The following is a 26,395-nucleotide window of genomic DNA, read 5'->3' as shown; positions in this document are numbered from 1 at the left end:
ATGTACAGCTGTGGCTCTTTTGGATCTCTGGGATGTTACCTGCTTCCAAACCATGGTCTGACAGGAAGGAAGATTTTGGTGTTTCTGGGCCAAATGAGGAGGATCTCCCCTTTTTTGTGTCTCAAGGACAGAAGAGACTTCAGATTTCCCCAGGAGATGGTGGATGGCAGCCAGCTGCAGAAGGCCCAGGCCGTGTCTGTCCTCCGTGAGATGCTGCAGGGGATCTTCAGCCACTTCCACACAGAGCGCTTCTCTGCTGCCTGGAATATGACCCTCCTGGACCAACACTACACTGGACTTCATCAGCAGCTGGAACACCTGGAGACCTGCTTGGTGCAGGTAATGGGAGAGGGAGAATCTGCTGGGGTGTTTGGGAGCCCTACACTGGCATTGAGGATGTACTTCCAGGGAACCCGTCTCTACCTGAAAGAGAAGAAACACAGTGACTGTGCCTGGGAAGCTGTCAGAGTGGAAATCATGAGATCCTTCTCTTTATCAACAAACTCTCAAGAAAGATTCAGAAGTAAGGTTGGAAACATGGAGTCATCTTGAAATAATTCTCATGGACTAATCTGCCATGTCACTTGCAAGTGTGATCTTGGATGCTTTAATAGACTCATTTCTGCTTTAGTTACTGAATTGGTTGAGTTAAATTCAGCAAATACTTCATCAGTATATTAAGCAAGTATAAGTTCAAAATATTCAGCTCCAGTAGCATCGGCCCCTAATAAATGACTGCCCTGGTGTTATTTATTTCCATAGTTTTGCATATATTGTGTTTATAACATTTAGATATTTTACATATAATATGTTCATCTTCACATTATATTAAAATTTACAAGATATGTTCACTGTTTAATGTTATTAAATTTGCAGTTTTTGACTTATTAAATGTTTATCAAAGAAAATGTTTATTCTAAAACCTAAGCCAAATTGAAGAAAGGATTGTGAAATTTAATTACTCATTCATTCCATTCACATTATATTTATGAATTGAGTAAGTGGCAGACTGTAGAAATTGCTTCAAGAAATACAGGTGACTAGAGCAAACAGTTTCTGCTCTGTTGGAATTCTCAGTCTAACAGGGAAGGAGATATAAAAACCATATTAATGTTTATATTATTTTGGTTATATTAAGTACCTGAAAGAGAAGTACAGGAAAATTATGCTCTTACACGAGAATCTTTAGGTGTAAATGATGCTAGGAGGGAAAAAAATTTGATGTTCTTCCCAAAGTGCCTGGGAGACATGAAAGTGCAGAGGTCTTATTGGCAGTTGGGAATGTGGGTCTAGAGTGAACAACAAATGCCATGGGCATAGGTATTATTTTAAGATTCTTTATTGCATTTCTGGCTATCAGGTCATGGGAATGGACATGATCATCTAAAAATAAGAGAAGAAAATGAAATGAGGACTAATCTATGTTCTGTACACTGTTAATATTTAAAGTTATAGAAGAGAAGGAGAGTCTGCAAAAGACACTGAGGTTGAGTGGCCGGTGCAGTTAGAAGAAGAAAAAAGGGAGAATGAGGGAGAGACTAATGAAGGGAACGGTAGTGCTTTCAGGGAAGATGGGGACTGACCTGTCCTAGTGGAGCTGAAAATATACTCCACCATTGATCTTTGGATGAACTGTTTTTGCAAAATGTATAGGACAGAGACCAGATAGGAATAGTTTAAAGAAGAAGCACAAGAAGTGGCATTAGGTATACTGTGTATAGAAGATCATCTTGGGAAGCTCATTTGTGGTGTTAGGAAATAGGATGACACCTAGAGGAGAGTGTGGGCTAACATTGCCACACATATTTTTCAAATGTTTTCTGAGCAACATTTTCAAAGAATAGCTGAATTTGAGTTAAACCTTTAAATATTTCTTTATTGAGATATGATTGACAAAATTGTATATTATTTAAAGTGTAAAACAGAGTGTGTAGGTATAAGTATACCTTATGTAATGATTTCTCCACATTACACAATCCACAGCTAATTAACACATTCTCCACCTGATATAGTTAACATTTTTGTTTTTGCATGCATGCTGAGAACACTAAAGATTTACTCCCATTTAAATCTTTAATCCATCTTGAGTTAATTTTTGTATGTGGTAAAATGTAGGGCTCCAGTTTCATTCTTCTGCATATGGCTACGCAGCTAACCCAGCACCATTTATTGAATAGGGAGTCTTTTCCCCATTGCTTATTTTTGTCACCTTTGTAGGAGATCAGAAGGATGTAGGTGTGTGGCTTATTTATGAGTTTTCTATTCTGTTTCATTGGTCTATGTGTCTGTTTTTGGTTACTGTCATTGTATAGTATAGTTTGAAGTCCAGTAATGTGATGCCTCTGGCTTTTTCTTTTTGTTTAGAATTGCTTTAGCTATTTGGACTCTTTTTTGGTTCCATATGGATTTTAGAATAATTTTTTCTAGTTTTGTGAAAATGTCATTGGTAGTTTGATAGGAGTAGCATCAAATCTGTAGATCGCCTTGCACAGTATGACCATTTTTAACAATATGATTATTCTAATCCATGAAAATGGAATGTTTTTCCATTTGTTTGTCTTATCTGTGATTTCTTTCAGCAGTGTTTTGTAGTTCTCCTTGCAGGTATCTTTCACTTCATTTATTAAATATATTCCTAGGTGTTTTATTTTTGTGTGGCTAAGTGGATTACATTCTTGATTTGACTCTCAGCTTGAACAATATTTATGTATGGAAATTCTGTTGATTTTTATACATTGATTTGTATCCTGAAACATTAGTGAAGTTGTTTATCAATTCAAGGAGGCTTTTGGTGGAGTCTTTAGGGTTTTCTAGGATTATATCTTTCACTAAGTTAGGTAGTTTGACTTCTTCCTTTCCTATGCCATTTATTTCTTTCTCTTACCTGATTGCTCTAGCTATCAGGTATGAATTAGGGAGGAGTCCCTTCTCTCATTTTTTTTTTTTTTTTTTATATATTTTTACTAGAATTGGTACCAGTTTATCTTTGAATTTGGCTATGAAGCTGTCTGTTCTGGGGCTTTTTTTGGTTGGTAAGTTTTGTTTTTCTTTTTTGAGACCGAGTCTTACTCTGTCGCCCAGGCTGGAGTGTAGTGGCACGATCTTGGCCTACTGCAAACTCCACCTCCCAGATTCAAGTGATTCTCCTGCCACAGCCTCCTGAGTAGCTAGGATTACAGGCATGTGCCACCATCCCCGGCTATTTTTTATATTTGTAGTAGAGATGGAGTTTCAGTATGTTGGCCACGCTGGTCTCAAACTCCTGACCTCAGGTGATCCACTCATCTCGGCCTCCCAAAGTCCTGGGATCACAGGCATGAGCCAGGGTACTCGGAATTTTTGTTTGTTTTCTGTTTTTGTTGTTGTTGTTGTTGTTTTTTAACAGATTCAGTTTTGGAAAGACCTCAAACTATGAGAATTCTAGAAGAAGACCTAGAAAACACCATGTTGGACATTGGCCCTGGGAAAAAATTATAACTAAGTCCTCAAAAGCAATTGTAACAACATTAAGTGTTCCAATCCATGAACACCAGATGTCTTTTCATTTATTTGTATCTTCTTTAACTTTTTTAAAGGAATATTTGGTAGTTTTATGTACAATTCTTTTTCCTCCTTCATTGTCTGTTCTTGAGTATTTTATTTGTTGTAATACTATTATAAAGATTATTTTCCTAAGTTTTTCAGGTATGTCATTGTTACTGTATAGAAATTTCCACTTGTTTTTGCATGTGCATTTTGTTTGCATGCAACTTCGCTGAAATTTTTTTATTGCCTCTAATGGTGTGAGTACATCTATGTGTGTAATCTTTAGAGTTTTGTACGTATAATGTGTCATCTGCAAACACAAATAATATTACTTCTTTCTTTCCAATTTGAATGCCTTTTATTTAAAATTTTTGATTTCTTAATTAAAGGATAATTCACATATGTTAAATCGTATATATTTAAAGTATGATTGAAGTATCATATATGCACACACTAATAAAACAAAAATCACAATCAAGTAATGAATATGTTTATCATACCCCAATGTTACTTTGCTCTATGAATTTGTCATCTTTGCATTGCTATTCTCTCATTTTTCCCTCTTTATATTCCTTTTTCTGAACGCTGTGAGAGTAAAGTATATATATATCATGTCCTTTTACCACCAAATATCTCAGTAATTCTTTCCTGAAAACAAGGACATTCTTTTACATAGTCCAAGTACAGTTATCAAATCTTGGAAATTTATTATAGATACTTACCTAACCTGTAGTCCACACTCCAATGTTGCCATTGTACCACCATATATGTTATAGAACATAAATATTTTTAGTAAACTTTGAAAACTATTCATTTGTTCATGTTCTATTTTTTACCAAACATGTACAATTATTTTCCTTTTTTTTAAAACACATAACAATTGTACATATTTATGGGGTACCATGTGATATTTTGATACATGATACATTTTCCTATTCTCCATTTCATTATCTTCCTTTAGTATTTATTATTTCCTGCTCTCTGCTAGCTTTGGGTTTAGTTTGTTCTTTTTTTAGTTCCATAAGGTGTAATGCTAGCTTATTGACTTGGGAATTTCCTTCTTTTTTAATGTAAGGTTTTAAAGCTGTAAGTTTCCTTGGCTGAGTGCAGGGGCTCATGATTGTAATCCCAGCACTTTGGGAGATCAAGGTGGATGGATTGCCTGAGCTCAGGAGTTCGAGACCAGCCTTACCAACATGATAAAATCCCATCTCTACTAAAAATACAAAAATTAGCTAGGCATGGTGGCAGGCGCCTGTCATCCCAGCTACTCAGGAGGCTGAGGCAGGAGATCACTCTAACCTGAGAGGCAGAGGTTGCAGTGAGCTGACATTGTGCCATTGCATCCCAGCCTGGGCAACAGAGTAAGACTCCATCTAAAACCAAACAAACAAACAAACAAATAAAACAAAGTTTAATGATTTGGACTGCTTTCACTGCATCATGTACATTTGGGAATGTGTTGTTATCATCTTCATTTGTCTCAAGATATTTTTAAATTTCCATTTAAATTTCCAGATCCTTCTTACATTTTTATCACATTTAGGCATGCTTGTGCTTATATTTTTGTCCTTGTGCATTGGGATGCAAAATCAGATGACTTTGCTTTCTAGGAAAATTGAAATGAGAAATAAAAAGTATCTGGTCTTGTGAGTACTACATGGAAATATTGTGCATTCCATTTGTTTCATAATATTCACATCCCTTTATGAATATAAATGTGAAGATGAAAATGAATGGAAGCTTGGGGTAGCAAAATATTTGCACAGTAAAATGCCACATGAAAAGGGAATATACATAAGTTCACAACACATTCTTAAGTGAACAAAGGAAAAAATACTCATTTCACAGTGTTTGATAGGCTAAGAATAATGGCTTGCACAGAATTAACCTGCATTCTCAGAATGTGATTATTACGGTGAACCCTAAAACTTAATAAAAATGTGTTGACTGGATAACTTACTAACAGTTACCAATTTCTGCAATATACATTTCTAGATAGAAACCTCATATATTATAGAAACTTCTGTGCCCATTTTGGAGCTGTGAACATTTTAGTTGTTTAATAATATGAAGAGTTTATTGAATCATAAAAGATAATGAATAATACAATTTATTTGGTTTATAAAAAGAAATTGATTCTCTCTCTCTCTCTGTCTCTCTCTGTCTCTCTCTCTCTCTCTCTCTCAGATACAGTCTCACTCTGTTGCCTAGGCTGGAGTACAGTGGCGTGATCTTGGCTCACTGCAGCCTCTGCCTCCTGGGTTCAAGCAATTCTCCTGCCTCAGCCTCCCAAGTAGCAGGGACTACAAGGCACCCATCACCACACCTGGTTAATTTTTGTATTTTTTTTAATAGAGATGGGGTCGCACCATATTGGCCAGGCTGGTTTCGAACTTCTGACCTTGTGATCCACTCACCTAAGCCTCCCAAAGTGCTGGGATTACAGGCATGAGCCATCGCACCCATCCACATGTAACTTTGAAATAGAGTGATTTATATTTTGGGGGGCATATACCCAGTAATGAGATTGCTTTGTCAAATGGTCTTTCTGGTTCTAAATCTCTCAGGAATCATACACCATCTTCCATATGGTTGAACTAATTTATATTCCCACCAACAGTGTAAAAGCGTTCCTATTTCTTTGCAACCTCATTAGCATCTTTTGTTTCTTGACTTTTTAATAATCACCATTCTTACTGGAGTGAGATGGTATCTCACTGTGGTTTTGATTTGCATTTCTCTAATGATCAATAATCCTGAACTTTTTTTCATGTTTGTTGGCTGCATGTATATCTTGTTTTGACAAGTGTCTGTTCATGTCTTTTGCCTGACTTTTAATATGTTTTTAAATTTTTCTTGTAAATTTATTTAAGTTCCTTGTAGAGTCTGGATATTAGACTTTGTCAGATAGATAGATTGCAAAAATTTTCTCCCATTTTGAAGGTTATGTGTTTGCTCTGATGATACTTTTGTGCAGAAGCTCTTTAGTTTAATTAGATCCCATTTGTCTATTTTTGCTTTCCTTGCAATTGCTTTTGGCCAATTTCATCATAAAATCATTGACCACACCTGTGTCCTGATTTTCTTCTAGGGGTGTTATAGTTTTGGGTTTTACATTTAAGTCTTTAATCTATCTTGCATTAACTTTTGTGGAAAGTGTAAGGAAGGGGTTCAGTTTCAGTTTTTTGCATATGGCTGGCTAGTTCTCCCTGCACCATTTGTTAAATAGGGATTCCTTTCCACATTACTTATTTTTGTCAGGCTTCTCAACTATCAAATGGTTTTAGATGTACAGTTTTATTTCTGAGTTCTCTATTCTGTTCCATTGGTCAATGTGCTTGTTTTTGTACCAATACCATGCTGTTTTGGTTACTGCAGTCTTACAGTATAGTTTGAAGTCAGGTAGCATAATGCCTCTGGCTTTCTTCTTTCTGCTTTGAATTGACCTGGCTATACGAGCTCTTTTTTGGTTTCATATGAATTAAAAATTTTTTTTTCTAATTCTGGAAAAATGTCAATGGTAGTTTAATGGGAATAGCATTGAATCTATAAACTGCTTTGGGCAATATGGCTGTTTTCACAATATTGATTCTTCTTATCCATGAGCATGAAATGTTTTTCCATCTGCTTGTGTCCTTTCTGATTTCCTTGAGCAGTGGTTTGTAGTTCCCCTTGAAGAGAGCCTTCACTTCCCTTGTTAGCTATATTCCTAGGTATTTTATTCTCTTTGTAATAATTGTGAATGGGAGTTCATTCATGATTTCATGCTCTGCTTGTCTGTTGTTGGTATAAAGAAATGCCTATGATTTCTGCTATTGATTTTGTCCTGAGACCTTGCTGAAGTTGCTTATCAGCTTAAGAAGCTTTTGGACTGAGATGATGGGGTTTTTTAGATATAGGATCATGTCATCTGCAAATGAAGACAATTTGAGTTCCTCTCTATTTGAATACCCTTCATTTCTTTCTCTTGTCTGCTTGCCCTGGCAAGAACATTCAATACTATGTTGAATAAGAGTGGTAAGAGAGGACATCCTTGTCTTGTGTTGTTTTTCAAGGGGAATACTTCCAGTTCTTGCTAATTCAGTATGATATTGGCTGTGGGTTTGTCATATCTGGCTCTTATTATTTTGAGATAAGTTCCTTCAGTACCTAGTTTATTGAGAGTTTTTAACATGAAGCAGTGTTAAATTTTATCGAAGACCTTTTATGAATCTATTGAGATAATCATATGGTTTTTGTCTATATTTCTGTTAATGTGATGAATTTCATTTATTGATTTGTATATGTTAAACCAGCCTTGCATCTCAGGGATGAAGCCAACTTGATCATGGTGGATAAGTTTTTTCTTGTGCTGTTGGATTTAGTTTGCCAGTATTTTATTCCTCAGCATTTTTTCATTGATGTTCATCAGGGATATTGGCCTGAAATTTTCTTTTTTGTTGTATCTGTGCCAGGTTTTGGTATCAGGATGATGCCAGCCTAATAAAATGAGTTAGGGAGTAGTCTCTCCTTTTCAGTTGTTTGGAATAGTTTCAGAAGAAATGGTACCAGCTCCTCTTTGTACTTCTGGTAGAATTGATCTGTAAATCCATCTGGACCTGGGCTTTTTTTCGTTGGTAGGCTATTTATTACTGCCTCCATTTTGGAACTTTTTATTGGTCTGTTCAGGGATTCAACTTCTTCCTGGTTCAGTCTTAGGAGTTTCATTGGTCTATTCAGAGATTCAACTTCTTCCTGGTTCAGTCTGCAGTGTATGTGTTCAGGAATTTATCAATTTCTTCTAGATTTTCCAGTTTATTTGCATAGAGGTGTATTTGTTTATATTTTTGTGCAGTCAATGGTGGTATCCCCCTTATCATTTCTGATTGTGTTTATGTGAATCTTCTCTCTTTTATTCTTTGTTAGTCTAGCTAGTGGTCTATCTATTTTATTGATTTTTTTCAAAACACTAGCTCCTAGATTTGTTGGTTTTCTTTGAAGAGTTTTTTGTGTCTCTGTCTCCTTCAGTTCTGCTCAGAACTTGGTTATTTCTTGTCTCCTGCTAGCTCTGGGGTTTGTTCATTCTTGGTTCTCTAGTTCTTTTTACTGTAATATTAGGATCTTGTTTTGATATCTTTCTAGCTTTTTAATGTGGGGACTTAGTGCTATAAATTTCTCTCTTAACACTGCTTTAGCTGTGTCCGAGATCTTCTGATATGTTGTCTCTTTGTTCTCATTGGTTACAAAGAACTTCTTGATTTCTGCCTTAATTACATTATTTACCCAGAAGACATTCAGAAGCAGGTCATTCAATTTCCATGTAGTTGTGTGGTTTTGAGTGGGTTTTAAAATCATGAGTTCTAATTTGATTGTGCTGTGGTCTGAGAGACTCTGTTATGATTCCAGTTCTTTTGCATTTGCTGAGTGTTTTACTTCTAATTATGTAATCAATTTTAGAGTAAGTACAAGGTGGTGCCAAGAAAAATGTATATTCTGTTGTTGTTTGGTGGAGTGTTCTGTGGATATCTGTAAGTTCCACTTGGTCCAGAGCTGAGATCAAGTCCTGAATATCTTTGTTAATTTTCTGTCTCAGTAATCTGTCTAATACTGACAGTGGAATATTAAAGTCTCCCACAATTATTGTGTGGGGGGGCTAAGTCTCTTTTTAGGTCTTTAAAAACTTGTTTTATGAATCTGGGTGCTTCTGTATTGGGTGCATGTATTTTTAGGATAGTTAGCTTTTAAAGTTGAATTGTAACTTTTACAAGTATCTAATGCCCTTCTGTATCTTTTTTAATCTTTGTTGGTTTAAAGTCTATTTTGTCAGAAACTGGGATTGCAACACCTGCATTTTCCTGCTTCCCATTTGCTTGGTAAATTTTCCTCCATCCCTTTATTTTGAGCCTATTTGTGTCTTTGCATGTCCGATGTGTCTCTTGAATACAGCACACTGATGGGCCTTGTCTTTTTGTCCAGCTTGCCATTCTGTGTCTTTTAATTGGGGTATTTAACCCATTTACACTTAAGGTTAATATTATATATGGATTTGATCCTGTCATCATAATGCTGGCTGGTTAAATTTGCAGACTTGTTAATGTAGTTGCTTCATAGTGTCATTGGTCTGTATACTTCAATGTGCTTTTGTAGTGGCTGGTTTTTACCTTTCCATGTTTAGTGCTTCCTTCAGGAACTCTTGCAAGTCAGGCCTGGCGGTGATGAACTCCCTCAGCATTTGCTTATCTAAAAAGGATTTTATTTATCCTTTGCTTATAATAAAGCTTATTTTGCTTGATATGAAATTCTGAGTTGGAATTGGAAATTATCTTCTTTAAGAATGTGGAATATTTCTCACTAATCTCTTCTGACTTGGAGGGTTTCCACTGAGAATTCTGCTGTTATTCTGATGGGCTTCCCTTTGTAGGTGACCTGGCCTTTCTCTTTGTCTGCCCTTAACACTTTTTCCATCATTTTGACCTTGGTGAATCTGATGATTGTGTTTCTTGGAGTTGACCTTCTTGTGGAGTATTTTATTGAGGTTCTCTGGATTTCCTGAATTTGAATGCTGGCCTGTTTTGCTAAGTAGGAAAAGTTCTCCAGCCTATATAATATCCTGAAGTGTGTTTTCCCACTTGGTTCTATTCTCCTCATCTCTTTCAGGTACTCCAATCAGTTATAAGTTTGGTCTTTTTACATAGTCCCATAGTTCTCAGAGGTTTTGTCAATTTCTTTTCATTCTTTTTTCTCTAATCTTGTGTGCCTGCCTTATTTCAGCAAGATAGTCTTCAACCTCTAATACTACTTCTTCCACTTCTTGGATTTGGCTATTGAAACTTGTGTTTGCATCATGATGATACAGCTGCTTCCTGTTCCTTTGTGGTTCCTGGCTGTTAATTTTCAATTGAAAGCAAATGTTGAGTGAAAGTTTTTGGTTTTTCAGAAACTTCCATATGAGAGGCCTTTCTTTTTCTTCTCTTGGAGAATATTTTTGGAAGTGAGAGAATGCCCCCATTACAATGTAAACTTTGCAGTAGCAAAAAGAACAAAAAGGCAAGATCCATTTTACTCTGGAGGCTGTTAAAATCTTTACAGAGGATGAGAGATACTTATTGGCCAAGATGACAAGACATACACCAAGTCTATAGAGAGCAAGCTTTTCTGTTCTATGCAGTAGGCTGTATCCTTGCAGGTGATTTTTTTTCCAGAGGTAAAAGGGGCTCTTTCTCAGAAATAACTAACCCTATTATTGGAAAAAGGCTGTTTCCATGGCTTTTGTATTGTAGAAGGGGAAAACTCTTCCACCTTCAGGCAGGACATGTCCTTTGGGTAAAGGACAGCTATGTGGAGAAAGGGTCAGAATACATCACTTGCCTCCAGCCTATACAGCCTCCCAGGACCTCCTGAATTATGCCCCCCTCTCTGTATTGTGCTAAGCTAGGAGTTAGTACAGCCTGCCAATCCAAGTGTAGACTTGCAAGGGAAATCAAGAAAAAAATCGGATTGAAGATACATTAGTTCTTTCTCAATAGTAAGTTGCTAATTTTATAAATTTGTTCCTTAGATCACATCACTTAACTTTATAATTAGGAGAATATTCTCTGTTATTTTTAATAACAACTCAACTTGAGTCCCTTCTACTTTCAGTAGTAAGAGAGAGCAGAGACATTTGCTAAGGGATCAGAGGTTACAATTCTTGCCAAATGACAGCCAGCAGAGGCATCTATTTTGGTAGAATTTGAGAAGTTGAAAGTAATCTGCAAAATAATGTAATTCAAGAAGTTAATCAGGAAGTGTGTGTGTGTGTGTGTGTGTGTGTGTGTGTGTGAATTGCTACAGTAGGAAAGGGCCTCAATTTAGAAGGAATTTCACAGACCTTTGCTCAGTTACACACTCAACCTTTAGATTGTTCTTTATACATGGGAGAGGAGAGGAGAGGGATTGGAAAACTTGCTTATATTTTACCATATAAAATGTTTTATAAAAGTGTTTTTCTCTTTCTTTTTTTATCCTCAGTTTAAGAGCATAGAAAAACATTACAAATTTTGAATTTACCTGATCCTCTCTCTCTCTTTCTCTCCGTCTTTTTGATTGTTTAACACTTTTCGGATATTATTTTTTATGCCACTAATTTATTTAGTGTGATTTTACTTTTTCCTTGTTTCTTATTTCATGTTCAGTGAACAAAAATGATGTGGCTCTGCTTTCTCATCTTATATGATGCGGCTCTGCTTTCTCATCTTACCCTGAAAAATCTCTGTAATCATATCCTGATCATATTCAGAAGTTAATTTTTTATGTATCCTAGAGTAATGGAGAACTGAAGCTAGGGGGTGGCACAGTTGGCAGTGAGGGCTCTTATCACAGCCTGCCCTGCACAGGTCCCTTGGCAGCACCCGTCAAGAGGAACACATGGAGCCTTGATTCTTTTCCTAGATCCCTTGGAGTAGTAGCAAAGATCATGATGCAGCACTGGAGACACTGGGGCTTTGTGAGGTCAGGAAGCGAGAGTGTGAATGTGGCCATGCCTGTACTCTCCCTGCCTGCCAAGCTCAGCACTGCAGAGATAAAGGATGTCCCATTGGGCGGGGGGTACTGCCCACAGACTACACCCAATGAGCTGGTAAAGATTCCAGGAGCAAATCTTTGCCTCTGTTTAGGCACTCCCATGTTTCGATTCTCCTAGGAGGAAACTGCACAAGGCTGAGGACCCTCATTTGATCAAGAAAGCAGAGCCCACATAAAATATGAAGTTGAAAGAGCCAGCCACAGCTTGAGAACAAGGCTGGAATAGCAGCAGGTCCTCAGGAAATGGAACAATTCCAATGACAACACTAAGTCAACTGTTCAGATTATTCTAATCAGAGGGAGAGAAGATTGAGGTGGATGCTGAGAGCACAGAGTTCTCCTATGGAGATATGGCCAACATTAGCATCCCAAGCATGAATGACACTGATATCACAGCAGCCTGTACAGTACTGGAAAGGATGAGGTACTTGACTGCCTCCTGCCTCTTGTATTTTCTTTTTTGGAGCCAACAAGTCATTCCACTGCAGGGAAAATTATTCATGGGGCCACTGCAGTCCAAAGAAAGTCTTAAATTCAGATCTTGATACACCTTCCTTTCAAAACAAATGAAAATATTTGAGCAGAAGAGATACAGGCAGCTATTGAATACATTTAGCAACAATTGGAGCAGAGCTTTCCCAGCAAGACAGATATTGTAATGTGGCTATTGGGTGATCACAATTGCTAATGGCAGCAAAGACCTTTATTAAATTTTATTTATTTAACTTAATTGAAAATACAACATTGGTAGTTAATTTTTTTTAATTTTTTTCCAGTTGGCACCAACTGGAATTGACACATTTAAAGTGCTACTTTCCACTTCCTGAGGATTAGGATCCAAAGAACAAGCAAGGCGTATCTTTTATGTCTGGTAAAATAATAATGCTTTTATTATTTTATCAGTTAATGCTAATTTTAATATATGTTTATTTAAATGCCATAGTTTATTTTATCATTTTTAATAAGATGAGGTTGGAAATTAAATAAAAGCCACCATATTAGGCAGATGGGCTAATATAAGATGAGCTGACACAAGGTAAGCTGACCTTTAAAGGCATTCACTGCTTCTGTGCAGGAAATGCAAAATATTTTCTATCTTGGTCATACAGACATGTGGTTGTATGATGCCTCCAGCTGTGTTCTTTTTGCTTAGGATCATTTTTTCTATTCAAAGTCTTTTGTGGTTCTATGCAAATTTTAGTATTTTGCTTACTGTTTCTGTGAAGAGTCATTGGTATTTCCATATGGATTGCATTGAATCTGTAGATTGCTTTGGTTAATATGAACATTTAATGATATTAATTCTTTCAATCCATCAGCATGGAATGTCTTTCCATTTGTTTGTATTTTTCTCAATTTCTTTCATTAGTGTTTTATAGTTTTCCTTGTAGAGATCTTTAATCTTGTTGGTTAAATTTATTCCTAGGTATCTTATTATATTTGCAGCTGTTGTCAATGAGATTGCCTTCTCAATTTCTTTTTTAGCTAGTACGTTGTTTGTATACAGGAATGTGACAGCTTTTTGTATATTAATTTTGTATCTTGCAGTTTTTCTGCATTCGTTTATCAGTTCTACGAGTTTAATGGTAGAGGCTTTAGGTTTTTCTATGTATGAGAACATATTGTCTGCAAACAGAGAAAATTTGATTTTCTTCTTTCCAATTCAGATCCCCTTCGCTTGTGTCCCTGGCCTGAGAAACAACACCATGGGCCACCCCTGGCCCCAAGATGGCAGAGCAGCTGTGTGACCATGTCCCAGGCCTGACTTGAAATTTGTAAAGATCTTAGAATAGTGTATCATTCATTGCAAGCATACAATAAAATCCAGTGTTTTTTTTTAAATATCACAATTATTACTACCCAGGTTAAGAGCAGAATTTTCTAGAATAATCTAATTTCATCTCTGTTAACTCTAGATGGAAAAAAAATTTCTATTGTCTTTCCTTGTCTGAGTAGATTTATTAACTTGGTAGAGTGCTCAGGCAAGGCTAATATCCATTATTCTGCCAGAGAAGGTTGGTGTTATAACAACTGGGGTCTGACTGCCTGTCTCTTGGGAGGTAGTTCATGGGACTCCTCCCTTTTCTCCTCAGAGCTGATCATAGCCATACAGTTAGACAGAATAAATCAGTTTTAATGTTAGATAGCATGGTAGGATGATTATAGTTAACAACAAAGTAGCTAGAAGAGAGGAGTTGAAATGTTCCCAACATGCAGAAAGGAAAGAAATGCTAAATGTGACAGGTATCCTAAACACTCTGGCTTGAACATTACACATCCTATGTATGTATTGAAATAGCACATACACCCCATAACTATGTACAAATATTATGTATTGAAAATTTTTTTAAATACAAACTATAATAAAGTGCAAAGGAATAAATAATGTGGACTCAGTGAAAGAAACGTCATGTAGCTGGTCTTGCAAAGCTGAGGGCAGTTCATTGACCCAGTAGTTGCTATTCTTGGAGCCTCTGACAGAAGCTGCCATTTCCCTTCCTTTGTATATCTCAACATTGGCCTTCATTCTTCCCCTCTGCCACAGCATCATCCTCAATTTTATTGCAATGAATTTTGCTAGCTTATACTTTGCAATTTCATCACTAAAAAGGCACTTCCCTCTTTCACTTTCATGACATTTGTACTTATATTTGTTTTCTTTTTGGTCACAAATAATGTCATGTTTTGCTTTCTAGGAAAGTTTAAATGAGAAACTAAAAATTTGAAATCTTGAAAATTACAGAGAAAAACTGTGTGGATTATTTGCCTTTTACTGCTCTTTATTTGTGTTACTTCATCTTGAATTAGAATGTAATGTGCAAATAATAAGATAAACCTTGCCCAGTAAATCATGTGAACAGAAACTACAAAAATTTAAAATGAAAAACCACAAACTAGTAAAGGAAAGAAGGCTATTTCTCCCTGACATAATAGCCTGGGCCTAACTGCCCTGCATTGCCAGGGTGAGACAGAGTAAAAAAGAACCCTAAGAGAATCATGCTGAGTAAATGAACAACTGAAAGTCACTAGTTGCTCTCATATTAGTTTCTATGAGAGACAAAATCATCATTGAATTTCCTGTGTCTAGCTCTGAAAGGTCAAATATAACGAGCATTCAATAGTTTTAAGTATTGAATAATAAAAATAAGACTACAGCAATAAAAGCTATACATGGTAAAATACAAATCGTTTGTTTACCAGAGTAAAAGTTATTGCAATTGAATAGTTCTTCCACCTACATAGACAAAACAAATTTTACTATCAGCATCTGAGCACTGTGGATACATTTGTTACCTGGGGACATGGGGTCAGGACAGGATAAGGTAATCACTGAGAAGCAGAGTCCTTCACACAAACACTCTAGGGGAAAGGGCAAGGGTCTTGGAGGACTAATTATTTTGACTCAAGGAAACAGGCCCCTACTAAGTAAAAGAGTTCAAAGTTGTCAGCCTGCCTCAGAGAGTAAGTTGGGAAGAGCTTGGGTTGAGGACATTGTCACCCTAGTGAAAAGGGTGTTACTGGATGTGATAACGACTTTGTGAATGAAGTGAAGGTGGGAAAATAAAATTATCTTTGAATTTGAATCTCTGTACCCCCATCCACCTGGAACGAACCAGGATTCTTGCTAGGGATATTAGTACAGCTCGAGGAGCACTGTAGACCTTCAGTAAGAACGTTATGGGGAAAAAGGGCTATATCTATACTAATGCTGACCTGGTGGCCCCAGTGAGCCATAATCATGTGGACCCACATGAATGTATTTTACAGGAAAGAGAAACATAATAACAGCTTCTACTGTGAATAAGAGTGAACAAAACCCAATTCTTGGTTCTAAAGAGCATATTGTCACAGACGGTCTGGTAAATTGCAAACCAAATACAGAAACCTATCAGGTAGAGGGAGGAACCTGATCTATGTAAAGCATGGAGGGTAAAAATGCAGCTTAGGATCAGGGCTAAAAATTTTATTCCTGACATAGAAAAGAATAATATTTATATAAAAAACATATGTGAGCACTTTCATGTATGAGTATTCACATTTCTACATCCACTTCAGATTTTAGGAAAAAAGATGTTTCTAATTTAATAAATATCCTTTTGGATTGGCACATCTGAAGTTTACTGGGAAAATTAAACTGCTATGGTAAAAATCAAAAGTTTAGAATTATGACACCTTACTAGGCCATATAGAAAATAAGTAATTGAAAACAAAAAGTGTAAGTAAAAGTCTAGAGAAATGTTCAGAAAATGAAAACTATGGTGTTTTCTAATAAAGCCATACATAGAAAGAAGGTTTTAGAGAACCTAGGGTCCAAGGTCCACCCAGACCCAAGCTCAGCCAGGCCAGCAGCATCCTCATTTCTCAATGGCTCTCTTGCTTCCTCTACTGGTGGCCCTGGTGCTGTGCTGCTGTGGCCCTGTTGTATCTCTAGGCTGTGACCTGACTTAGAACCATAGCCTGCTTAGCAGGAACACCTTGGAGCTTCTAGGCCAAATGAGGAGAACCTCCCTTTTCTTGGGTCTCAAGGACCCAAGGACAGAAGAGACTTCAGGAGACTTCAGATTTCCCCAAGAGATGGTAGATGGCAGCCAGTTGCAGAAGGCCTAGTCCATGTTTGTCCTTCATTAGACACTGCAGCAGATATTTCAAAAGCCTCAAGGTAATGAAAGTCAGGAAAGAATAAGCAATGTGTTACAGATTAAGGAGAACACACATGACAATGAAATGTAATATGGGATCCTGGACTGATTCTTGGATCAGAAAAAGAACACCAGTGAAAAAGTTAAGGAAATCACATTGAAGTCTGAAATTTAGCAAATATTAATGCACCAATTTTAATTTCTTAGTTTTGATCATTGTTTCATGGCTATGTAAGTTGTTAATATTAGAAGAAGCTGAGTGAAGGGAAGAGAATGCCCTGTACTATCTTTGCAACTCTCTATAGGCCTAGAATTGTTTTGAAATACAAGTTAAAAATGAAGAGCCTTCCAAAATTCTTAACATTACTGATTAAAATTTTAAAAATCTATATTTCATTGATTAAAATCTTTTATTAAATGGTATTTTTTTTTTCTAAAGACGTAACATTTTATCTCTCATGTAACTGTTTGGCAGGTAATTCTGTCTCTTACGCCTTAAGGTTCCGACAAAGACTCTTTCCTTCACCAAACTTTAGTCAGATTCTTCTGAACTCTGTTTTTGACTAGGTCATGCCTTTGGGCCCATTCTTAGGTCTGCCAAGTCCAGTTGTAGCAAGAATCTTAGTTTTATGAGAATCCCTCCATGCTTGATAGCTGATTACCCTTGATATCCGATCAATTACTGCATCCCACACACTCAGTATACAATTATCATGGCTTGCCTTTAGAAGGAATTATGTTCAGCTTAGCAAGGATCCTCCTACCTTTGATGTCTCCTTTTAGTGATTTTCTATCCACTGACCCCCTCATTCTGCTTGTTGGGTATAAATCCCAGGCTGTGTTCACTGTTTTTTGAGCTGAGCACCAATTGATCTCTCTCTCCTATTGATAAGGTTTGGATCAACATTCCCATCCAAATCTCATGTAGAATTGTAATCCCAAATATTGGAGGTGGGGTTTGGTAGGAGGTGATTGGGTCATGGGGTAGTTTCTCATGGTTTAACACCATCTCTCTTAGTGGTGTCATGGTAAGAGTGAGTTATTGTGCGATCTGGTTGTTTAAAATTGTGCAGCATCTCCCCTGCTTCTCTCCTCCTGCTCCAGTCAGGTAGGACATGCCTGCTTCCCCTTAGCCTTCTTCCGTGACTGTAAGTTTCCTGAGGCCTCCCTAGATGTCGCTCACCACCTGCAGAAGTCTGGCCTGCAGACCAACTCAAAGACAGATGAATAAATGCACTCTCATGCCATTACAGTGTTTCAAGTGGGCTAGGGATGGTCATCAGCTGCTTTCAGAGGGCAAAATGCAACCAATCAACCAAGACTCCCTGTTCATTCACAGATTTATTTGGTCAGATTTTACAACAGACCTTCTGAGTTAACACATTTGGGGATAATTAACATGGTTAAAAGAATGGTTTTACAACTGATAAAAGCTTTAGGTTTGGGGCCCAGAGTAAACACTATTAACAGGTAATTCCCCTTTGATCTCCCCATGAGAGGACCACCCAGCACAAAATTTACATGAGTAAACAGAGTAGAGACAAAGGGATGTGGGGTAAACAGACTTAAACTGAGAAAGCCTTTTATTGTCTCTATCTCCATACCAATGTAAATGAGGCAGCTGCCTTCAGCCTGTCCCAATAAAACCTTTTGGCCTTCCAAAAGGCTGGAGTCTAATCTATAACTTTTCCTAATATTTCTTTAATATTTTGCCAGCCATCCCAAGTGAATCTCAACACTCCCCGGGCATGCTTTCTGTACAGTCTGCAGAATCGTGAGCCAATTAAAACTCTTTTCTTTATAAATTACCCAGCCTCAGGTTTTTCTGTTTAGTAGTGCAAGTACTAATACACCAATTGTGATAGTTTTGGCACCTGTTGCAATACTTGTAAATAAAGTATTCCTTACTTTCATACCAAGTGTCAGCACAAATTTTTCTTTACCAGTTTCTAAAATTAAGGCAGTACAATCAACACAGCAGCACACTCTGCTGGCCTAAAACATAAAAGGCATCAACCAGCTGGCAAGTCAGGTGCTCAGGGTCTTTCATCATCTCAGTCCTCCTCCTCTAATGCTCTGGACTCTCGTCGTTTCTCCAGAAGTGTTTCCATTTCCACACCTTTGATCCTTAGCATTTGTGACTGTGTGGTGGGCTTTGAAAATAATTCATATTTTATTCTAAAGTTGTTCAACACATTAATAATTAGGTCTAGCACTGAAGAAAAAAAGTCTTGGCAATATATAAGTGACTAGCAACTAGTGAAGTTAAAATTTTCCCACATAAAACAAAATTAAAAGTTAAGTAAACCCTGCCATGGAGGCTGGGTGAGGTGACTGGCCCTTTGCTGGGGTACGAGAAATCAAACTTCCAACATGACAAGCAGGAATCCTGCAGCTTGGAGAGTCAGCGTGTCACAATTACAGGCACCCAGGCTGGAGTGCAGTGGTGTGATCATGGCTCACTGTAGCCATGACTTCCTGGGTTCAAGCAATCCTCACCTGAGCCTGCTAAGTAGCTGGGACTGCAGGTACATACCACCATGCCTGGCTAATTTTGTGTGTGTGTGTGTGTATGATGAAGTTTTACTCTTGTTGTCCAGACTGGAGTACAATGGCTCGATCTTGGCTTGTTGAAACCTCCGCCTCATAGGTTCAAGCAATTCTGCTGCCTCAGCTTTTCTGAGTAGCTGGGGTTACAGTCATGCACCACCATGCCTGGCTAATTTTGTATTTTTATTTTTTGTAGAGATAGGGTCTTGCTATATTGCCCAGGCTGGTTTGTAACTTCTGGCCTCAAGTGATCCTCCCACACTGGCTTCACAAAGCATTGGAATTATAGGCATGAGCCACTGTGCTCCACCACAAAACACTTTTTTTTTTTTTAAAGACAAGAGTTTTGCCTCTTGTTGCCCAGGCTGGAGTGCAGTGGCACGATCTCAGCTCTCTGAAAACTCTGCCTCCCGGGTTCAAGCAATTTTCCTGCCTCAGTCCCTTGAGTAGCTGGGATTACAGGCATGCACCACCACACCCAGCTAATTTTGCATTTTTCATAGAGACGGGGTTTTCCATGTTAGTCAGGCTGGTCTCGAACTCTTGTCCCCAGGTGATCTGCCTGCCTTGGCCTCCCAAAGTGCTGGGATTACAGGCATGAGCCACCATGCTCAGTCTACAAAACACTCTTTTAAAAGTTTTCATCTTTTTTTTCTGGAGTGGTGAAATAATTTCTGTCGTGAGGACTTCCTGTTTATTTGGGAAAAGATATTTGCTGTGGGCCTATTGTTTGTGAAAAGATACTGATAGCTAACATTTTTTGAATGTCCATTCATTCATTCATTAAAAATATATATACTGGGGCAGGCATGGTGGCTCATGCCTATGATTCCAGCACTTTGAGAGGCTGAGGCAGGTGGATCACTTGAGATTAGGGGTTCGAGATAAGCCTGGCCAACTCGGTGAAATCCCACTTCTACTAAAAATACAAAAATTAGACAAGAGTGGTGGTGCATGCCTGTAGTCCTAGCTACTTAGGAGGCTGAGGCAGGAGAATCGCTTGAACCTGGGAGGCAGAGGTTGCAGTGAGGCAAGATCGTGCCACTGCACTCCAGCCTGGGTAACAGAGCGAGACTCTGTCTCAAAAAAAAAAAAAAAACGCCTACTGCAAGAGGTCTGGCTGACCAACACACTCCATCTGCTATACGCTTGGGCCCACCACACAGGCTTCATGCTGAGGCATGCTTTTCCCAGGCTGTGCCAGTCAATGACTCTGCATTCCACGGATTCCAGATTCAGGCCATTCCTGCCTCACAAACAGCTCCTATGTGGACAGTCTGCTCTGTGCTCTCTGCAGAGCTCTCAAACAGTTGTCAGACCTGCATTGTGGTCAGTACGCTCTCCATGAATATTCATTTCATTTATTTTATTTTTATTTTAGATAGGATTTGGAGTACAGTGGCTCGATCATGGCTCACTGCAGCCTCCACCTCTTGGGCTCAAGCAATCCTCCCACCTTGGCCTCCCGAGTAGCTAGGACTGCAGTTACATACCACTATACCAGCTAATAATTTTATTTTTTTGTAGAGACGGGGTCTCGCCATGTTGCCCAGGCTGTTCTTGAACTCCTGGCCTCAAGTGATCCTCCTGCCTTGGCCCCTCAAGGTGCTGGGATTATAAGCATGAGCCACTGTGTCCATCCATGCCTTTTAAAAAAAAATTTTTATTTTCATTTTTATGATTTTTTTTTCTTTTTTTTTTGAGACAGAGTCTCGCTCATTCTGTCACTCAGGCTGGAGTGCAGTCGTGTGATCTCAGGTCACTGCAACCTCCCCCTCCTGAGTTCAAGCAATTCTCCTGCCTCAGCCTTCCAGGTAGCTGGGAGTACAAGCACCCACCACCAAGTTAGGCTAATTTTTGTATTTTTAGTAGAGATGGGGTTTTGCCATGTTGTCCAGGCTGGTCTCAAAGTGATCTGCCTGCCGTGGCCTCCCAAAGTGCTGGGATTACAGGCGTGAGCCACCTCACCCGGCCCATCCATGCTTATTCTTGCTCCCGCTTTCCTTTATTCTTCACAGGCTTTTTTTTTTTTTTTTTTCCTGTCAATCTCTTGCACATCAAATTCCACCTTGGCATCTGCTTCTTGTGTTATGGAACCGAACTGGGATCAGCTCGCCTGGTTCCTCCTTTGTTCATTGTTCTCTCGTGGCACAATGGCTACCAGGAGTACCCTTCCTGCAGTCCAGGAAGTAAAAAATGAAAGAGGCTTTGTCTCAGTGCTAATTTTTCTTTGCGGTACCGAGCATCTATTTCCAACACTATCTGAGGCCAGGAGTTGGAGACAAGCCTGGGCAATATAGCAAGCCACCATCTATACGAAATTTAAGAAAATTAGTCAAGCATGGTGGTGCAGACCTGAAGCTGGGATTAAAGGCACGCGCCACCACGCCCAGCTAATTAGTAGAGACAGGGTTTCACCATTTTGGTCAGGCTGGTCTCGACCTCCTGACTGCTAGTCATCCACCTGCCTTGTCCTCCCAAAGTGCTGGGATTAGAGGCATGAGCCGCTGTATCTCTCCCCAAACTGTTTTTGTTACAGATAGGGTCTCCCTCTGTCACCCACGTTGGAGTGCAGTGGCACAATCATAGCTCACTGCACCCTTGAACTCCTGGGCTCAAGCAGTCCTCCCACTTAACCTCCCGTGGAGCTGGGACCACAGGAACTTTTCTACTTCCCACAATTCCCTCCTCTTTTATAGCTTTTTAACATATAAACCTTTTAAAACATATTTTGGCTTAGTTGTTCTGCCTGAGTTTTGGGGAGGAAAAAAAAAGCTTCTCTTCTCTTTACACTATTTCCAGGCCCCGCCCCCTCACGGGTCCCACCCCCCCCCGGCCCCGCCCCTCACGCTTGCGGCGACGTGCCGCCTCAGTCTCAGCCGGCCAATCCAGCCTCCTAGCGGTTGCGCGCCCCGTCTCCTCCTTCCGCGCTTGCGTGCGCCTTCCCCGCCCCTTCCCCGGGCCCTCCCAGCTCCCTCCCCGCGCCTTACCCGCGCCATTCCCGCGCCTTCCCCGCTCCTCCTGCCTCACTTCTTCCGGAGCAGTTAGGCGGCGGGCATGTGGGGGTAGAGCTTGAAGCGACCGAGCCGCTGGGGCGCTGCGGCGGTGGTGGGGTCGGCGGCGGAGCGGGAGAATGAGCGGGACCCCGAGCACCCGGCCCTCTTCAACCTGGGGCCCTGGGTGAAGTGCTCTGCCGCCCTTGCCTCCAGGTAACTGGAAGGGGAATGGGCTGGGAGCGGCCGCGCTGGGCGAGGGCGGAGGTTGGGTGTGGGGAGCTTGAGGCCGGAGCTCCGGCCTGGGGTCGGCGGGGACCGAGCCGCGGGGAAATGGACGTGGACGGGGTCGGGGCCGGGCGTGGGGCGGCGGCTGGACGCTTCTGCCCCAGGGGCGGCCCGAGCCCAGGCTGCGCGGCGAAGGTGGCGAGGCCTGGAGGTCGAGAGGGCTGGATGAGGTGGCAGAATGCAGTCGGGTAGCCGTGGCGGTTGGGGTGCGGTCGGTCGGGCGGGCGGGGGCCGCTCTGGGCTGGAGCGCGAGGCTCTGAGGAGGGTGTATCCCAGCCGGCCTGACAGGTTTCCTGGTTCTCTGGGAAGCGGGCTGGGGGTGTGGGACCCTGTCCGCCCCACCCGCGAGGCCAGCGGCCCTCTCTTGTCCCCATCGCTGCAGCGGAGGCTTTGGGGCCAGCGCCGACTCAGGTTCTTCCTAGTGCTAGGACAGGTGTTTCTGTGGTCAGGCCTCTTTGTACTCCAGCGCCAGTAAGAATTTGCAGACTTCCTGGGACGGTGACATTTGCGGGCAAACGCGAATTTGACCCTACTCTGGAAGAAGATACCGGCACTTAACATATCTGATTTCTTTAATTTCCTCTCGTATATTTCAGCGTGCCAGGAGGGGGAAATGGTGTGAGTTTGGGTCTGAGTTTAAGCTTCATCGAAGTAAAGGACAAGTATGTCATGTGTATGGTGGTATTTTAGGCATTGGGATGACGTAAACGTTGTTGCTTATTAGTATAATAGGATATCTCCAACAGATTAAAAACACACGCTTTGCTAAACTTGAGAGATTTGTGTTACTGATCATTTTATTTTTATTTTTTTTAATATTGTAATTGGTTTGTTACGTTTTATTTTAACGCATTAAATTTTACTAGGCAAGTTACTTTGAAAAAGGGAGGAATTTACATTTTAAAGGTGGCTGCTGTTTTCTGGTGTGTATGTTTTTTGAGGGGGGATTAAAAACAACAGGTCAAAGGAACGATTTCAGAATTGATAGGTTACGATTTTAATAGAGACTATGTCTAATACTTAGATGTTTGTTAACAGTAGTTACATTTGAGCACTTTCTTCACCTCCTGTTTGTTGATTGGTAAATTGGTATGTAGGCAGAAATGTGTAGCTCACTAGTTTATTTAGACTCATATTGTTGATTACATGAACAAGGTAGCATTGGAGTTTGTCTTGTTATTGGTTACAAATTTCAGGGTGCTGATTTTTCCACTTAGTCTTCTCATGAGATAGATACTCTACCTCCTTTGCTCTTAAACTGAAATCCTGTAGCTTTTTACAGAGGAAATAATTATCACATGGCCAAATGAAACATTTTGAAAATGCATTTAAAATGTAGGTATTAGTTTACAGGGAAAAAAACATAGATGTGACAAAAAGCTAACATTTGTTGTTGGTGGTTATTCCGATCGAAGGTAATAGGCTGATTAGACTCTCAGATACCCTTTGAGAAACATTGAGTATCTTTTATGCAAAATTTTTGTTATTTCCACTTTGGGAAAGGACTTTTAAACTCGTAAGCACCTTCCACCACCATTCATTTAGTCGAATGAATAAATATATAAGGAAAACATGGAGCAGCACATTTCAGGTATTTAAGGAACAAGAAGAACTAAAAATAAGTTTTGATTCTAGGTTAATATGGAATTTAAGTAGAATTATGATCAATTTACAGATTTTGAAACAAGTAGTCTAAATAGATCTTTTAACATTGGGTCATGGAAGGAGTACTTTACCGTATGCTTAAGTTCTTAAAATAAACTTTCTTTAAAAAAGAGAGTTTTGAACCATTTAATAAGCATACACTCTAAATATTCCCATAGTTATACATCCTGCAAGAGCTGCATGTTGGTGCATTATAAAACATCAAGAAGTATGTTAAAAGTATATATAAGTACATGTAAGACTAAAGGTAACTGGATCTCCTTATAGTTTTAAATGTGAATATAATATGTTGTGACTGAAAGTGTTGTTTCAGTGTGTCTCTGTGGACATAAAACAGTTTAACTTAGATACTTGTTAAAGGATAGGTAAAAATAAGATATGCTGATAAGAAGAGTAAATAACTTACTTGCTATCTATACAGTGAAGTTATTTTAAGAAATTTGTTCAGCTTAATCAGCCTGATTATAAACTACTTGGAAAAATCAAGTAGTTTATAAACTGCTCATTTAATAATTGAATTTACAGGTCAAACTTATTTTGGAAATAGCTTATAAACAGGCTGATTAAAATCACATATGTATGTATACATATACAATCACATATATATATACATATGTAGACTAATTTTCTTTTGGATGTAGGTAGACAAAACATTGAAAGTTTTTATTTTGTCTAGCTGAAAGAGACTTTAAATGAAAGCTCATTGTTGGACACCTCAAGTTAGTTTATTTTGCGTAGTGATTGCCATGTAGCAGTACTTCTCAAAGATGTGACTCTTAGGAAAAGAAAGTTTGAGCCCAGGCCGGACGCGGTGGCTCATGTCTGTAATACCAGCACTTTGGGAGGCCAAGGCAGACGAATCACCTGAGGTTGGGAGTTCGAGACCACCCTGACCAACACGGAGAAACCCAGTTTCTACTAAAAATACAAAATTTGGTGGGTGGACATGGTGATGCATGCCTGTAATCCTAGCTACTTGGGAGGCTGAGGCAGGAGAATTGCTTGAACCCGGGAGGCGGAGGTTGCAGTGAGCTGAGATTGCACCACTGTACTCCAGCCTGGTCAACAAGAACAAAACTCCGCCTCAAAAAAAAAGAAAAAAGAAAAAGTTTGAGCCCAGAGAAAAGTTAACAGATGATTCTGAAGAAAGTCCTCTTCCAGGATCCCGTGTCAGCACATGGTTTTGGATTGCTTATACTCAACTTTATTCTAGTTTCACAATCCCCAAATATCCTAATCCAAACAGAATAAGGTAGCAGTTAAAGAGAGAATCTTGAGGGGTATGTGTTATCTGTATGTAAAGTCCCCTATTATTTTGGGGCCATAATGAAGTAAAGGGCCAGACTTTTAGATTTCTAAAGAAATATTTTCCCAAAATAAGGCGGCTACAATAGAAATGCTGATTTTTATTTTATTTTATTTTGTTTTGTTTTATTTTATTGTTTGAGACGGAGTCTCGCCCTTGCCAGGCTGGAGTGCAGTGGCGTGATCTGAGCTCACTGCAGGCTCTGCCTCCTGGGTTCAAGTGATTCTCCTGTGTCAGCTTCCTGAGTAGCTGGGATTACAGATATGTGCTACCACGCCCAGCTAATTTTTGTGTTTTTAGTAGAGACAGGGTTTCACCATGTTGGCCAGGATGGTCTCGATCTCTTGACCTTGTGGGCCTCCATGCCTGGCCTGATTTTTTTATTTCTACCAAGTACAGCCAATAAAAACAAATATCACACCACTGTCTCCTGTCACCATCATTTCATTTAACAAAAGGATGTTTTCACTCAAACAATTGGAAAGAACAGAATCTCTCACAATAAATTTTGTTTTTTGAGACGGAGTCTTGCCCTTTCGCCAGGCTGGAGTGTAGTGGGACGATGAGTCTTGGCTCACTGCGACCTCTACCTCCTTGGATCCAGTGATTCTTCTGCCTTAGTCTCCTGAGTAGCTAGGACTACAGGTGTGCGCCACCACGCCCAGCTAATTTTTGTATTTGTAGTAGAGAGGGGGTTTCACCATGTTGGCCAGGATGGTCTTGATCGCTTGATCTCATGATCTGCCCACCTTGGCCTCCCAGAGTGCTAGGATTACACGCATGAGCCTCTGCATGCAGCCAGAATAAAAGATCTTTAAATGGAATCATTCCGTTATATTGAAAAGTTTACTTTCAGACCAGCCTGGCTAACATGGTGAATCCCT

The 26,395-nt window shown here is 39.5% G+C and overlaps 2 protein-coding genes across 2 annotated transcripts in view; both read left to right on the top strand.

The window, feature by feature from the left end:
- Positions 1 to 892, top strand: LOC108296164 (interferon omega-1-like). Its single transcript, XM_017518570.2, has one exon. It carries the CDS (start codon positions 1 to 3, stop codon positions 550 to 552), a length of 552 nt encoding a protein of 183 aa, XP_017374059.1. The 3' UTR covers positions 553 to 892.
- A 21,325-nt stretch (positions 893 to 22,217) lies between these two features.
- LOC108296177 (canalicular multispecific organic anion transporter 2-like) overlaps positions 22,218 to 26,395 on the top strand; it is a 65,465-nt gene continuing 61,287 nt past the window's right edge. Inside the window, exon 1 of the transcript XR_005198334.1 lies at positions 22,218 to 22,468. The gene's annotated coding sequence lies outside the window, so the exon portion shown is untranslated. The remainder of the gene's footprint in view (positions 22,469 to 26,395) is intronic.

Source organism: Cebus imitator, unplaced genomic scaffold (assembly GCF_001604975.1).
Source record: "Cebus imitator isolate Cc_AM_T3 unplaced genomic scaffold, Cebus_imitator-1.0 Scaffold688, whole genome shotgun sequence".
NCBI classification, from domain to species: domain Eukaryota; kingdom Metazoa; phylum Chordata; class Mammalia; order Primates; family Cebidae; genus Cebus; species Cebus imitator.
Note: the sequence above shows the minus strand (reverse complement) of the source record. Positions and strands in the feature narration are given on the sequence as shown.